Genomic DNA, 15,689 nt, shown 5'->3' with positions numbered 1-15,689 from the left:
GGTGAGCGCCTTAGTTGTGACGCCTATGCTCAGTTTTTGACTCTTAGATAAGTGCCTTAACTTAGTTGATTGTGACTTTGCATAACTGCTTTGACTAAAGAGTCGGAATAGATCCGATCCTGAGTGAGTTATGTGCCAAGGTATGTGTGAGGTTGTTGTTGTTATTCTGTGCATGTCAGTTAATGTCTAGAACTTGCCATGTGTATTTGCAAAGCGAAATAGTGGTCTTGTTCAGTCTAGGAAGTGATATAGTCATTTTCTTGTTGAGTCAATTATATGTTTATGACCCGCCTAATTGTTGTGTATCCTATTTAGCCCCTTTAAGCCTGTAATCCTATTTTTTTGGCAACCACACTACAAGCCTGATCCCTTTGTTTTGAATTGACTATCTATTTGAACCTTTTACCTCTCTATGAGCACTTGATATCTTTATGAGCTCTTTAAAAGCTAAGTAGAGGTATGGTTGGGTTTTTGAGTGGAACTATAGAAAAGGAGAAAGGTTCACTGTTTGGAAAAAAATTGTGAGAGCCACTTGTAGGGAATTGAAAAAAAAAGGGAAGAGAAAATCAGAATCTAGAAAAATAAAAAAATATTGGTATGTGTATATATTAAAAATAAATTTATTCCTTGCTAGTGATAAATCTTGTTGTGTCTGTGTTTAAAGAAATTGGGAGCTTGGTGTTAGTATGATGTGAAGGTTGTGGGGTTTAATTGTTAATGTATATATGTATTAAAGTGCTCAGGGAGGTGTAGCCACTAATATTTATATGTATCCTACCCGTCCCGCAGCCTACATTACAACCAAATTAAATTCCTACTTGATCTTTGACTGAATGAGCTCAATTAGTAGAGTATTATACTACGGAAAAGCCTATGGTACGTCTTCTGTGGCACATGAATTTTAATTCTGAGAGTGAGTGAATTCATTCAATCTTGATTTCCTATTTGTTCTTGAATTTTATTGTGTGTGGAACTACTCTCTATCTGTGGTGTGAGGGCACATGATTTGCAAAGTAGAAGTCACATCTTTGACCTCTATATTAGAGTAAGTGAGCAGTTTGTGAAAAATGTGTGGTGCTTTTGAGTTGAGTCTTGAGGTTAGGATGTTATGATATTGTGCTTAGTCTATTTTAAATATTCTTGGCATAATGTGTTAGGGAAGTTGTTTAATGAATAGGTCGTCCCTATGTGAATTGTAGTTTGATTGCTCGAGGACGAGCAATGGTCTAAGTGTAAGGTGTTGATGGTAGGCTAGAAACCCATGTTTTAGCCGTAGTATTACACTCTAATTACTGCATTTTACGTGTATTTGAGTTTAAATGATAGTGAATTATAGTTATTACGTGTTTTTTTGTCTTGTAGGAAATGATTTCGAGCTATAAAGGTAAATTTGTTACAACCCATATTCGCATACTTTAGATCATGCCGTAAGTTAGTTGACGTAAATCCGAGAAGAGATTATCTTTGAAATGATAAGAAGTTAATCCTATTGGTCTTAAACGATGCAAGGGTGTATAAAAGTGGTTAACAAGTATTAGAAGTTAAACGAATCAAGGATGTTGTAACCCGTATTTTCGGGTAAAACTAGAGGTGCTTATTATTCCCAAGAGGTCGTGTTTTAAGGTATTTGAATCATATAATATCCGCATCATAATTCTTGAAGTCAAAAGAGTTATGAAACAAAAGTCGACAAAAGTTGTCGCAACTTACATTCATAATTTTACTTAAACTTTAGGTCAAATGTTACTAAGCTTTTCTCCCAATTTACTTGGAATTATGGTGTGCTATACTCACCAAATTGAATATCTATGAGTCTAGTTTCCAATGCATTAAACCGTGCATCGATACAATCTCAGAGTAGAGAGATATTTGCGTTTTCGCGAGACTACGACAAGCAGCTCTCTATGGGGGCCACAAAGGCGGTTGAGACATATGGATATATATAACACGCCTCAACCCCGTTTAAAGTCATTATTTTTCAGTATATTCAGACCTTAGAACCCTAAAAACACTATCTCAAGTTTCTCTCATGATCCAACACCAAAACAAAAGGCAAACAACACAAATCAAGTGTCGGGAATCCCGTGGCGCTAGTAAGTTTCTTATTTTTCTTATTGTTGCTGATTTTTGTGTTGTTCTAGCTCGTGTGGGAGTTTGTTTTAAGTGGTTTATGTTCTGTAAAATACTCCCTCAAGTTTTTAATATCAACCCTAGGTGATTTCAAGTCTTCTAAAGTAATTCTAGTGCCGAAAAACCCTAATTGATTGCTAGTTTCGCTTCCTTGTACTTGTGGTAGCATTGGAGGGATATTTCGTGGCCAATTAAGGTCAAATTGGAGTTGTTCTTTCTGTTTAAATGTAAGTAACCTTTACCCTACATGTATTTAATATTATCCAAGTTACGGCTAAGTCGTTGAAGCTAGAACTTGTGAGATATATATATCGAAAGGCTTGTTAGTAATGTTGTTGGTTGGTGGACTATTTTGGGAGGCTCAATATGATTATTATTGATGTTGTTTGGGCTGTTTGGTGATTGTTTTAACTTGTGGGAAGTCATATAAATAGGGTAAGTGTTGGCCGTTTCATCGTAAAATAGGTTGCGGTCGATACATAATAGTTACGACGCTTAAACGATAACGATAGTGTCATTTCTCTTATTCTAGACTAAGGAGTCGTGACATTTGCATAGCTTGAGGTTGGGCAGTATATACAAGGTATGTTAGGCTATCCCTTTCCTTCTTTTGCACGACTCCAATTGTACATAATGTAATAAACGAGCTTCCAAAGATACTCCACTCTTAGAAGCTAGCAGTACTTACATTGTTTCCCTTCTTATGAAATGATTGATGTTGATGTTACTTCTCTTATTCTTATGTTATCAATGTTTTTGGTACTTCCTGATTCTTATAAGATTCTTGATGAAGAGTTAATCCTAATAATGTTTGTGGAGGATACCGACCTTACGTCACTCTGAAAGGTTCAAAATGTGATTCCAATGAGTCCAGCACGCATCATATATATGTATCTATTTTACTTTACCGAGCCGCGCTATAGTTGGCCGGGTACAACACCTATTATGCAACCATTGATTAGTTGGGTTTTACCGAGCTCCACGTGGCTGGGTACGATTCTACCGAGCCTTATGATGGCCGGGTACGTTTTTTACCGAACCTATTATGGCCGGGTACGATATGATGATGATGATGCCCACAGAGGCATATGCTTTAAAAGTGTATGTGTATATATATATATATATATATATATATATATATATATATATATATATATATATATATATATATATATATATATATATATATGTATCATGCATTTCATGTCAGTAGCCCTCAGAGGTACCCAGATGTTACAGGTTGTATATTCTTTATCCCTGTTTACATTACTATTTTTACTTATGCTTTCTGCCATACATACTCAGTACTTTATTCGTACTGACGTTCTTTTTATTTGTGGACGCTACATGTCGTTCTGCAGGTCCTAATAGACAGGTAGGTGAAGCTCTCCCACCATAGTAGGCTGCCCAGTTCAGCGGTTATTGGCGAGATCCCTTCTCCGGACTTGCCGTGGTCTTGGTATGCATTTTTGTTATAGACATTATGGGTATGTCAGGGCCCTGTTCCGGCAATGTTGCAGCATTTATGTTCCTTTAGAGGCTCATAGACAGGTGTCGACTCATGTATAGTTTGGATTGCCTTGTTGACTGATTTGTTGTATAGTTTCTCATGGCAGCTTGTCAGCTCGTACCATATACATAGCTTCATGACAATCTTGTCGACCTATGTTATATATGTTGGTGCCATTATATGTCATTGTTGGTTGTTTAGAATTCATGTTTACCATTTATATTGATCTCATCGGCCCTTATAGATAATAAGAAAAGTTAGATAAAATGTGCGTTGGTGCTCGGTAGGTATGGCCCGGATGCCAGTCATGGCCCTTCAGTTTGGGTCGTGACAAATTTGGTATCAGAGCAAGTCTTTCCTAGGGGTTGTCTATGCGCCGTGTCTAGTAGAGTCTTGATTATGGATGTGTAGCGCGCCACATTTATAATCAGGAGGCTACATGACATTTATGGTTGTTACCTTCTTTCTGAATCTAGATCGTGCGTACAGTTGAGTCATAAGTGTTCGTCTCTAATATTCACCTTGTTTTCTTTCAGCGATGCCTTTGACTAGGAATCAAGCGATTAGTAGACGGCTTGATATAGCTGTGGGAGAGGGTACCAGTCAGGTGCCTCCAGCCAGAGCAGGCCAAAGTGAGGCTCAGAGTGAGATGTCGTCTCATACCTCATCTACTCCATCTCCTCATCTACCCAGCACCTCCAGTTCCTCCGTATGGCAATACAGACCAGGATATGCGGAGTGCGGTGCAGTTGTTGACTAGCTTGGTAGTTGCTTAGGCTCAGAGGCAGAATACCGATTCTTCTGATAAACCGGTTAGTGCGAGAGTTCATGATTTTATTAATCTAGACCCCCCAGTGTTTACTGGATCAGACCCCAAGGAGGACCCACAGACTTTTATTGATTAGGTTCATCGTACACTGCGGGTTATGCATGCTAGTGATACGGAGGCAGTAGAATTGGCTTCTTATCGGTTACGTGATTTAGCGATTTTCTGGTATGATAGTTAGGAGAGATCCAGGGATCCGAGCACTACTCCAACTGTGTGGAAGGAATTTTCTAAGGCTTTTCTTCGTCACTACTTGCCAGCTGAGATACGACAAGCTAGAGCTGATAAGTTCTTGAACCTTCAACAAGGTAATATGAGCGTGCAAGAGTATAATATGCAGTTTGATTCTTCAGCAAGGTATGCTCCCCATATGGTGGCCGAGATGAGCGATAGGGTACACCTGTTCGTGAACGGGTTGGTACCATATTTGATAAATGAGTGCACGACAACCTCCTTGGTAGAGGGCATGGATATTTCCCTTATTCAGGCTTATGCCCAGACACTAGAGGATCATAAGCGCCAGCAAAGGGAAGATAGGGAGCAGGATAGGGGCCAGCATAAGAGGGCGAGGTTTGAAGGGTATCCTGATGACTTCAGAGGTAGTATCAGGCCCCAGTCTTCGAGGAGTTCGGCGCCACCTGTAGCTAGTGCTCTTCCATAGTTTTAGAGGCCTCGGTATGATCGATTTACCTATTTTGGTTCAGGTCAGAGTTCGCGGGCATCAGGCTCACAATATCATAGGGATACTAGTCAAACGAGATCCCCAACTCCTCGTTGTGATTAGTGCGGCAAGGCCCACTTTAAACTGTGTCGTCGAGGTTCCGATGCATGCTATTCTTGCGGACAGCCTGGCCATATGATGCAGGATTGTCCTAAAAGAGGAGGTGGTGGAATGGCTCAGCCGACTGGATCTGTGTCTGGTTCTTCCTCATCAGTTCGACCTCCAACACGAGGTTTTCAGCAGTCGACAGGTCGTGGTAGAGGTAGAGGTGCAGTGCTGAGTTCGAGTGGTACTCAAAATCTAACCTATGCTCTAGTTGGTCGACAAGATCTCGAGTCATCTCTGGATGTTGTTACAGGTATATTGTCTGCATTTTCTTATGATGTATATGTGTTAATTGATCCGGGATCTACATTATCATATGTTACACCCTTTGTGGCTAATAAGTTTGGCGTTGAACCTGAATTGACAAGTAAACCACTTGCAGTATCTACTCCGATAAGAGATTCTGTGATTGCTATAAGGGTATATAGAGGTTGCACAATGATGATTTGTAGTCGTCAAACCTAGGAAAATTTATTTGAGTTAGAAATGGTTGATTTAGATGTGATAATAAGAATAGACTGGTTGGCCTCATTCTATGCAAATGTTGATTGTCGTACGAAGATGGTTAGGTTTTAGTTTCCTGGTGAACCCGTCATCGAATGGAAGGGGAACATTGCTAAGCCGAAAGGTAGGTTTATTTCCTATCTTAAGGCAAGGAAGATGATCTAAAAAGGTTACATTTATCATCTCGTTCGTGTTTGGGATGCGGAGGCGAAGCCGCCTACTCTACAATAAATCCCCGTAGTCAATGAATTTCTAGATGTTTTCCCAGATGAACTCCCAGGCCTTCCTCCTGAAAGGGAGATTGAGTTTAGCATTGATGTGTTGCCTAACACTCAACCGATCTTTATCCCTCCATACATGATGGCCCCGACAGAGTTGTGAGAGTTGAAAGCGCAGTTGAAGGACTTGTTGGATAAAGGCTTCATTAGGCCTAGCACTTCACATTGGATGCGCCAGTCTTGTTCGTGCAGAAGAAAGACGGGTCGTTAAGGATGTGTATCGATTATCGACAGTTGAATAAGTTTACTATAAAGAACAAATATCCACTTCCAAGGATTGACAACCCGTTTGACCAACTCCAGGGTGACAAGTATTTCTCCAAGATTGACTTACGTTCAGGGTATCATCAGGTGAGGGTTAAGGAGAAGGATATTCCAAAGACGGCCTTCCGGACAAGATATGGGCACTTTGAGTTCTTATTGATGTCATTCGGTCTAACAAATGCCCAACCAGTTTTTATGGATCTCATGAATAGTGTATTTAAGCCCTATCTTGATGTGTTCATGATCATATTCATTGATGACAACTGGTGTATTCTCGTTCGGAGGAAGAACATGCGGGCCACTTGCGGATAGTATTATAGACCCTTCAGGATCGTAAGTTATATGATAAGCTCTCCAAATATGAATTTTGGCTAAACTCAGTATCATTCCTTGGCCATGTGATATCTGACGAGGATATTAGTGTCGACACTCAGAAGATCAATGCAGTGAAGAATTGGCCGAGACCTACAACACCATCAGAAGTCCGCAGCTTCTTGGGGCTAGCAGGATATTATAGGTGGTTTGTAGAAGGGTTTTCCTCTAAATCAGCACCATTGACTAAGTTAACACAGAAAGCTACCAAGTTCCAGTGGTCTGACGCTTGTGAACGTAGTTTTCAGGAGCTAAAGAATTGATTGACATCCGCGCTAGTGCTCACTCTCCCAGAAGGAACAGAAGGTTATGTGGTATATTGTGATGCCTCGGGTATAGGTATGGGGTGCGTAATGATGCAACGTGGGAAGGTGAATTCTTATGCATCAAGACAATTGAAGAAGCATGAAAAGAATTACCCGACTCATGATTTGGAATTGGCTGTAGTAATATATGCTTTGAAGATATGGCAGCACTACTTATACGGCATCCATGTTGACATCTACACAGATCACAAGAGTTTACAATACATCTTCAAGCAGAAGGAGTTGAATTTAAGGCAGCATAGGTGGCTTTAATTACTGAAAGATTACGATGTCGAGATATTGTACCATCCCGGTAAAGCCAATGTTATGGCATACGCTCTCAGTCGTAAGTCAATGGGAAGCTTAGTACACATTAAGGCAGGTAGACAGGGGTTGACTAGAGAGCTTCATCATCTAGCCAATATGAGAATCAGATTGTTAGACTCTGATGAAGGAGGTGTTACTGTATAGAATACATCAGAATCATCTTTGGTAGCCGAGGTAAAAGCACGGCAATATGAAGATCCTACCTTAGTACGATTGAGAGAGAGCATTCAGTAGTGTAAAATTACGGCTTTCGAGATCGGAGGAGATAGGGCACTGAGATACCAGGGTCGATTATGTGTGCCTAATGTGGTAGGGTTGCGAGAGAAGATTATGATTGAGATTCATCAGTCCCAATATTCCATCCATCCCGGCTCGAAAAGATGTATCATGATGTTAAGGAGCAGTATTGGTGGGATAACATGAAGAAGTCTATTGTAGAATTTGTAGCCCAGTGTCCTAATTGTCAACAAGTAAAGATCGAGCATCAGAAACCCGGTGGATTGATTCAGAATATAGAGATTCCGACCTGGAAATGGGAGGTTATTAATAAGGACTTCATTATTGGATTACCTCGCTCTTATATAAGTTTGACTCCATCTGGTTGATAGTTGATCGACTTATAAAATGTGCCTATTTTCTTCCAGTTAAGACAACTTACACGGCTAAAGATTATGCGAAGTTGTATATCAAAGATATTGTTAGGCTTCATAGTATGCCAGTATCTATTATATCAGACCGAGGAGCTCAATTTATGGCTAAATTTTGGAGGTCTTTTCAGAAGGGTTTAGGCACACAAGTGAATCTCAGCATTGCATTCCATCCGCAAACTGACGGACAGGCTGAACGTACCATTCAGACACTTGAAGATATGCTATAATCATGTGTTCTAGATTTCAAGGGGAATTGGGATGACCATCTGGCACTCATAGAATTTCCCTACAATAATAGCTACCATTCCAGAATTAAAATGGCCCCATACGAGGCACTGTATGGGAGGAAATGTATATCACTAGTTGGATGGTTCGAAGTCAATGAGACAGAATTATATGTGCTAGATTTGATTCACCAAGCCATTGAGAAGGTGAAAGTGATACAAGACCGACTGAGGACGGCACAAAGCAGGCAAAAGTCTTACTCCAATGTCCGACGTCGTGATATGAAATTTGAGGTTGGTGATTGGGTTTTCCTGAGGATCTCATCGATGAAGGGTGGTATGCATTTTGGGAACAAGGGTAAGCTGAGTCCACGGTATATCGAGCCGTACAAAATTCTTCGACGAATTGGACAGGTTGATTATGAGTTAGAATTGCCATCCGAATTGGAATTTGTCCACCCGGTATTCCATGTATCTATGTTGAGGAAATGTATTGGAGACCCTTCTCAGGTCATCCCTATCAAAGATGTACAAGTTACAGAGGATCTATCATATGAAGAAGTGCCAGTGGCTATATTAGATTGACAAGTCTGCAAGCTGAGAACAAAGGATGTAGCTTCCGTTAAAGTATTGTGGAGGAACAAGAATACGGAAGAAATGACATGGGAAGCAGAAGAGGAGATGAAGTCTAAATACCCTTACCTATTCCAGATTGAAGATAACGAGGATGTCGGGGGAACGCTGGACGCATTAGAAGGTGAAACGGCTCTATGAGGTAAGCAATAGCTTGAGAATACTCTTTCTTAATACAAAATGGTGATATGCAGATAATGTACATATCCATAATGCTTTATATAGCCTGGTAAGGCCATAAGTTGGGTTTAACTACTTGCAAGTTTGGCTAGAGTCCATTTTATAGGGGAAACTCAGTCGGAAATTTCCGTCGGAATCCACGATGAGTTAGACTCCCCATAAACCCTTACATTCGAGGACGAATGTTCCTAAGGGGGAGGGTGTTACAACCCATATTCGCGTACATTAGATCACGCCGTAAGTTAATCGACGTAAATTCGAGAAGAAATTATCTTTGAGATGATAAGAAGTTAACATATTGGTCTTAAACGATACAAGGGTGTATCTGGTCTTAAACGATACAAGGGTGTATAAGAGTGGTTAACAAGTATTAGAAGTTAAACGAATCAAGGATGTTGTAACCCGTTTTTTCGGGTAAATCTAGAGGTGCTTAATATTCCCAAGAGGTCATGTTTTAAGGTATTTGAATCATATAATATCTGTATCATAAGTCTTGAAGTTAAACGAGTTATGAAATAAAAGTCGAGAAAATTGAAGATATATAAGTCTAGTTTTTATCCCAATTTACTTGGAATTACGGGGTGATCTACCACCAAATTGAAGATCTATGAGTCTAGTTTTCAATGCATTAAACCATGCGTCGATACAATCTCAGAGTAGAGAGATATTCGCGTTTTTGCGAGACTGCGACAAGCAGCTCTCTATGGGGCCCACATAGGCGGTTGAGACATATGGATATATATAACACGCCTAAACCCCATTTTAAGTGATTCGTTTTCAGTATATTCAGACATTAGAACCCTAAAAACACTCTCTCAAGGTTCTCTCATGATCCAAGACCAAAACAAAGTGCAAACAACATAAATCAAGTGTCGGAAATCCCGTGGCGCTAGTAAGTTTCTTGTTCTTCTTATTGTTGCTAATTTTTGTGTTGTTCCAGCTCGTGTGGGAGGTTGTTTTAAGTGGTTTATGTTCTGTAAAATGCTCCCTCAAGTTTTTAATATCAACCCTAGGTGATTTCAAGTCTTCTAAAGTAATTCTAGTGCCGAAAAACCCTAATGGATTGCTAATTTTGCTTCCTTGTTCTTATGACAGCATTGGAGGGATACTTCGTGGTCAATTAAGGTCAAATTGGAGTTGTTATTTCTGTTTAAAGGTAAGGAACCTCTTAACCTACATGTATTTAAGATTATCCAAGTTACGGCTAAGTCGTTGAAGCTAGAACTTGTGGGATATATATCGAAAGGCTTGTTAGTAATGTTGTTGGTTTGTGGACTATTTTGGGAGGCTCAATATGATTATTATTGATGTTGGTTGGGCTGTTTGGTGATTGTTTTAACTTGTGGTAAGTCATATAAATAGGGGAGGTGTTGTCTGTTTTATCGTAAAATAGGTTGCGGTTGATACATAATAGTTACGACGCTTAAACGATAACGATAGTGCCATTTCTCTTATTATAGACTAAATAGTCGTGACATTTGCATAGCTTGAGGTTGGGCAGTATATACAAGGTATGTGAGGCTATCCCTATCCTTCGTTTGCACGACTCCAATTGTACATAATGTAATGAACGAGCTTTCAAAGATACTCCACTCTTAGAAGCTAGCAGTACATACATTGTTTCCCTTCTTATGGAACGATTGATGTTGATGTTACTTCTCTTATTCTTATGTCATCAATGTTGTTGGTACTTCCTGATTCTTATAAGATTCTTGATGAAGAGTAAATCCTAATAACGTGTACGGAGGATACCGACCTTACGTCACTCTGAAAGGTTCAAAATGTGATTCCAATGAGTCCAGCACGCATCATATATATGTATCTATTTTACTCTACCGAGCCGCGCTATATCGGCCGGGTATGGCACCAATTGTGCAACCACTGATCGGTTGGGATTTACCGAGCTCCACATGGCCGGATACGATTCTACCGAGCCTTATGATGGCCGGGTATGTTTTTTACCGAGCCTATTACGGCCGGGTACAATATGATGATGATGATGCCCACAGAGGCGTATGTTTTAAAAGTTGATGTGTGTGTATATATATATATATATATATGTGTGTGTGTGTGTGTGTGTATGTGTGTTTGTGTGTGTGTGTGTGTGTGTGTGTGTGTATCATGCATTTCATGTCAGTAGCCCTCAGAGGTACCCAAATGTTACATGTTGTATATTCTCTATCCCTGTTTACATTACTGTTCTTACTTTTGCTTTCGGCCTTACATACTTAGTACTTTATTCGTACTGACGTCCTTTTTATTTGTGGACGCTGCATGTCGTGCTGCAGGTCCTGATAGAGAGGTAGGCGAAGCTCCCCCACCAAAGTAGGTTGCCCAGTTCAGCGGTTATTGGCGAGATCCCTTCTCCAGACTTTCCATGGTCTTGGTATGCATTTTTGTTATAGACATTATGGGTATGTCGGGGCCCTTTTCCAACAATGTTGCATCACTTATGTTCCTTTAGAGGCTCATAGACAGGTGTCGACTCATGAATAGTTTGGATTTCCTTATCGACTGATTTTTGTTGTATAGTTTCTCATGGCAGCTAGTCAGCTCGTACCTTACACATACATAGCTTCATGACAGCCTTGTCGGCCCATGTTATATATGTTCATGCCATAATCTGTCATGGTTGGTTGTTTAGGATTCATGTCTACCATTTATATTGATCTCGTCGTCCCTTATAGATAATAAGAAAGGTTAGATAAAATGTGTGTTGGTGCTCGGCAGGTATGACACCGGTGCCAGTCATGGCCCTCCAGTTTGGGTCGTGACAAAATTAGAGCTAAATTGAACAAGTTGGAGTTTTAAAGTCTGAGTAAAAGCCCAGAAAATTAAGCCGGGATCATGTTCAGAGGTCGAGGACCAAGGCCGAATGTCAAAAAGTGAACAAAACTATTTACTCTGAGAAAACCTCACATTTGCGCTGCATGGGGCGCCGCGAGGCGGTTGTGTAATTGATGTTGCCTGACAAAGTCTCACCTCTCTGAACTTCCTCACAAGCGCGCCGCATGGCATGCACGGAGCGCATGTACAAGTTTGTCAAAGTAGTCTCATGTTTTGGCTAGGAAAGGGTAGTTTCGTTCGGGCTTATTTTTACATGGTATAAATATGCCAAAAACACAAATTTTAGAGGACTTTTGACCTATGAAAGATTGGAGAACCAACCAAGGCAAGAAGACTCAAGAATTCATCAAGATTTCAACCAACAATCGATGCAATACAGAAGTTTGTATCGAATCATTAGTATTGATGTTTTCTTTGTTTCTAAACATTATTGAGATGACTTATTCCATTGAGATGACTTATTCCATTGATATGGAGTAAATTCCATTAGGGTGTTGACAGATACGGTGTTTTGATAACGTGATTAGGGATTCGATTCTTGATAATTGTTAGAATTAATTGATGGAGTTTAATTTCGCATTGTAGAGTTATTTACTATTTTGCTTAATCGAAAGAGAAGCTTGATATTGAATTTCTTTAAATCTTATGCTCTAGTTTAAATTCGTGATTCAAATAGGTAATCGAAAGAGCCTATTGAATTGTTAATCAAACTAGAAAATAGGAAAATATTCGTGAGAAGTTACCCTTTAGATTATAACCATTATTTTATTATTGCAATTGTTAACCGTGCTTTAATTGGATTAATTAGCGAAATTAACGTTTAATCGAAAGAGGAACATTAACTTCAAGTTAATCTGATTTTTGGTTGAATTCGTGAGAATCAACCGTATTATAAAGTGAATTAACTCAAGAATTGGACCCCGAATCAATTATCTTGCACCTATCTAGTCAATTACCCTTATTTCTCCCATTGATATTTCTTCGTTGTTCATCTGCTGTCTTTTGTGATTAAGTGTTAATTGCTTAATTTTTAGTAGTTAATCGTAGTAATAGTCATCAAATCAAGTATTAATTTTCCTGGATAGTAATCAACTGAAGATTATTCGAACATTGTTTAAATCTAATCCCTGTGGAGACGATAATTAAACTATACTATCTTTGACTAGCGAGCAATAATTTTTTGTTGTGTTTTACGCTCGTCAGGACGCCGGCAGGTTCGTAGAGCAGCCGTACAGCGATGACGCAGCCCACTTGGGACGAAATCCATAATGCCTATTATGCCGACAGATGAAATGTCCTCCAACCATTTGGGACGAAATCCATAATGCCTATTGTGCCAAGGTTCGAGCAGATGAAGACGACCTCAACGGACCAACTCACCGACTAACCTCGGTACAAACCGAATCTAGATAAGAACGAAGAGACAACATCAGGAGGGATCACCCGGTTTCACGACCCAATAGGGAACGACACCAACCATATGTCAGGGCGGTCGCCGCACCTTCCCCCCGTTATGAAGAAGGCCCATCCAGGCCAATAACAGGGACTCACCGGAACGAAAGAGGTATGCCCCTTTATTATCTGTGCATAATTTTTGTGTGTCACCTACAGAAATAGTCTACGCTCTTGAGAACCTTGGAGCAAAAGTGAAGTGGCCGCCGAAGATGAGATTAGACCCGAACACCAGAAAATCCGACGCCCTCTGTGAGTTCCACCAGGAATGTGGGGCACAAAATAGAAGATTGCATTGCCCTCAGACAAGAAGTCGTAAATATGTTGCGCCAGGGACACCTTAAAGAGTTGTTAAGCGACAAGGGGAGAAACAACTTCGTTAGAGGACGCAAATACCAAGGCCCGCTGAAGCCGCCATCACCAGCTCGTACTATTAACATGATCATCAGCAGCAGCGACAATGCCTCTATCAATAGCATGAAGTTCACCACCACTCACAAGCTCAAGCGGTCTATCACCCACGAATGGTACGTCAGACTTGAAGAAAGTATCATCTTCTATGAGTTGGATGCCGACGATTTGACTTTCCTCATAATGATACCCTTGTTATTACTTTACGCATTTTAGATACCGATTCCAAACGTATCATGGTGTACGATGGAAGCGACACATGCATTATCCATCCCCGAGTCCTTACCCAAATGAGACTCGAGGATAAGATAGTGTTGCGCTGCATCACGCTAACCGGTTTTAATAATGCAGTTGAGCAGACATCAGGGGAAATTACACTCCCCGTCTTGGCCGGCGGCGTAATAGTGGAGACGATATTCCACATCATGGATCAGGCCACCGCATACAACGCCATAGTGGGATGACCATGGATATATCACATGAGAGTTATCCCCTCCAGCCTATACCAAATAATTAAATTCCCAACACCATGGGGAATATTTAGCATACGTGGAGAGCAGTGCATGCCCTGGTAATGCTACCGTATTGCCTTAGACAACACGGTAACCCAACAGAAAAAAGACAAGGAAAAAGAGGCAAAGCAATCAACAGGGTCGAGGTAGACGCAAGGAAAAAGCGGAGACGTCATCATGTATCCCGAAATGGTCGAGGCTGCGGATTCGAACATAGAAGACCTCAACCCCGTTTATTTGGACCTCAACGACCATAGCAAAAAGGCCTATATCGGCTACAAACTCTGGGAATTAGGTAAATTCAGTGAATTCTTAATAACTAATGCATATTTATTTGCCATAAGCCATGCAGATATGCCGGGTGTCCTAAGGGAAATCGCCACACACAAATTAAATGTTGACCCGTTCCACCCCCCCTCCCCAGTTAGTAGGTCAGGCATAAATTCAACCCCGCCATCAACGATACAGTCCGTGAGGAAGTGGGAAAACTGTTAGAGAATGGCTCCATCAGGGAGTCAAAGTACCCTAAGTGGATCGCCAACGTAGTGATAGTCAAAAAGAAAAATAGGAAATGGCGGATGTGTGTGGACTTCACAAACTTGAACAAAGAATGTCCGAAGGATTCGTTCCCATTACCCCATATCGACCAACTCATTGACGCAATAGCTGGGCACGAGCTATTGAGTTTCTTGGATGCTTACTCAGGCTATAACCAAATTCTTTTGGAGGAAGAATACCAGGAGAAGACCACGTTCATCACCCACCAAGGAATATATTATTATAGGGTCATGCCGTTTGAGCTAAAGAACGCGGGGGCTACATATCAAAGATTAGTGACAAAGATGTTCAAAGACCAGCTCGGCAAGACCATGGAAGTATATATAGATGACATTTTGGTCAAGTCCGTAAAGGCAGAGGACCATATGGATCATTTGAAGGAAGTTTTTGACATACTAAGACCGTACGGGATGAAACTAAACCTGGAGAAATGCGCGTTTGGCATAGCCTCGGGAAAGTTCTTAGGTTTTTCGGTGTCCCAACGGGGGATCGAGGTCAACCCGGACTAAATCAAAGCTATCGAGGGGATACCCGAGCTCTTGACTACCAAGAAGCAACTACAAAGGTTGACTGGTCGAATCGCCGCCCTATCGATATTCATCTCGCGGTCATCTAATAGATGTCACAAGTTTTTTGGCGTGCTCAAAAAGGACGACGGCCTCAAATGGACTCCCGAGTACGTCCGGGCTCTGCGAGAACAGAAGATATACCTATCATCACCACCCCTACTTTCAAAACACAAACCCGGGGAGCATCTCCTCGTCGATCTAGGCATCTCCGAAGTAGTGGTAAGTGCAGTCCTGATCCGCAAAAACAAAGGTATGTAATCTCCTATCTATTACGTTAGCAAAACACTTGTCGACGCCAAGACGAGGTACCC

General features: G+C 40.8%; 1 protein-coding gene across 1 annotated transcript; it reads left to right on the top strand.

Moving 5' to 3' along the window:
• Positions 1-4,178: 4,178 nt before the first annotated feature.
• Positions 4,179-5,127, top strand: LOC138905215 (uncharacterized). Its single transcript, XM_070193721.1, has 2 exons — positions 4,179-4,247; positions 4,648-5,127. Exons 1-2 carry the CDS (start codon positions 4,179-4,181, stop codon positions 5,125-5,127), a joined length of 549 nt encoding a protein of 182 aa, XP_070049822.1.
• Positions 5,128-15,689: the final 10,562 nt, after the last annotated feature.

Source organism: Nicotiana tomentosiformis, chromosome 2 (genome assembly GCF_000390325.3).
Source record: "Nicotiana tomentosiformis chromosome 2, ASM39032v3, whole genome shotgun sequence".
In the NCBI taxonomy this organism is placed as follows: domain Eukaryota; kingdom Viridiplantae; phylum Streptophyta; class Magnoliopsida; order Solanales; family Solanaceae; genus Nicotiana; species Nicotiana tomentosiformis.
Note: the sequence above shows the minus strand (reverse complement) of the source record. Positions and strands in the feature narration are given on the sequence as shown.

What these genes read in the sequence shown, in the direction of transcription:
- LOC138905215 (XM_070193721.1), top strand. Translation starts at nt 4,179, where the DNA reads ATGCCTTTGACTAGGAATCAAGCGATTAGTAGACGGCTTGATATAGCT. An exon ending in TGGGAGAGGGTACCAGTCAG is followed by an intron (nt 4,248 to 4,647) that starts GTGCCTCCAGCC and finishes TATGATAGTTAG; the next exon opens with GAGAGATCCAGGGATCCGAG.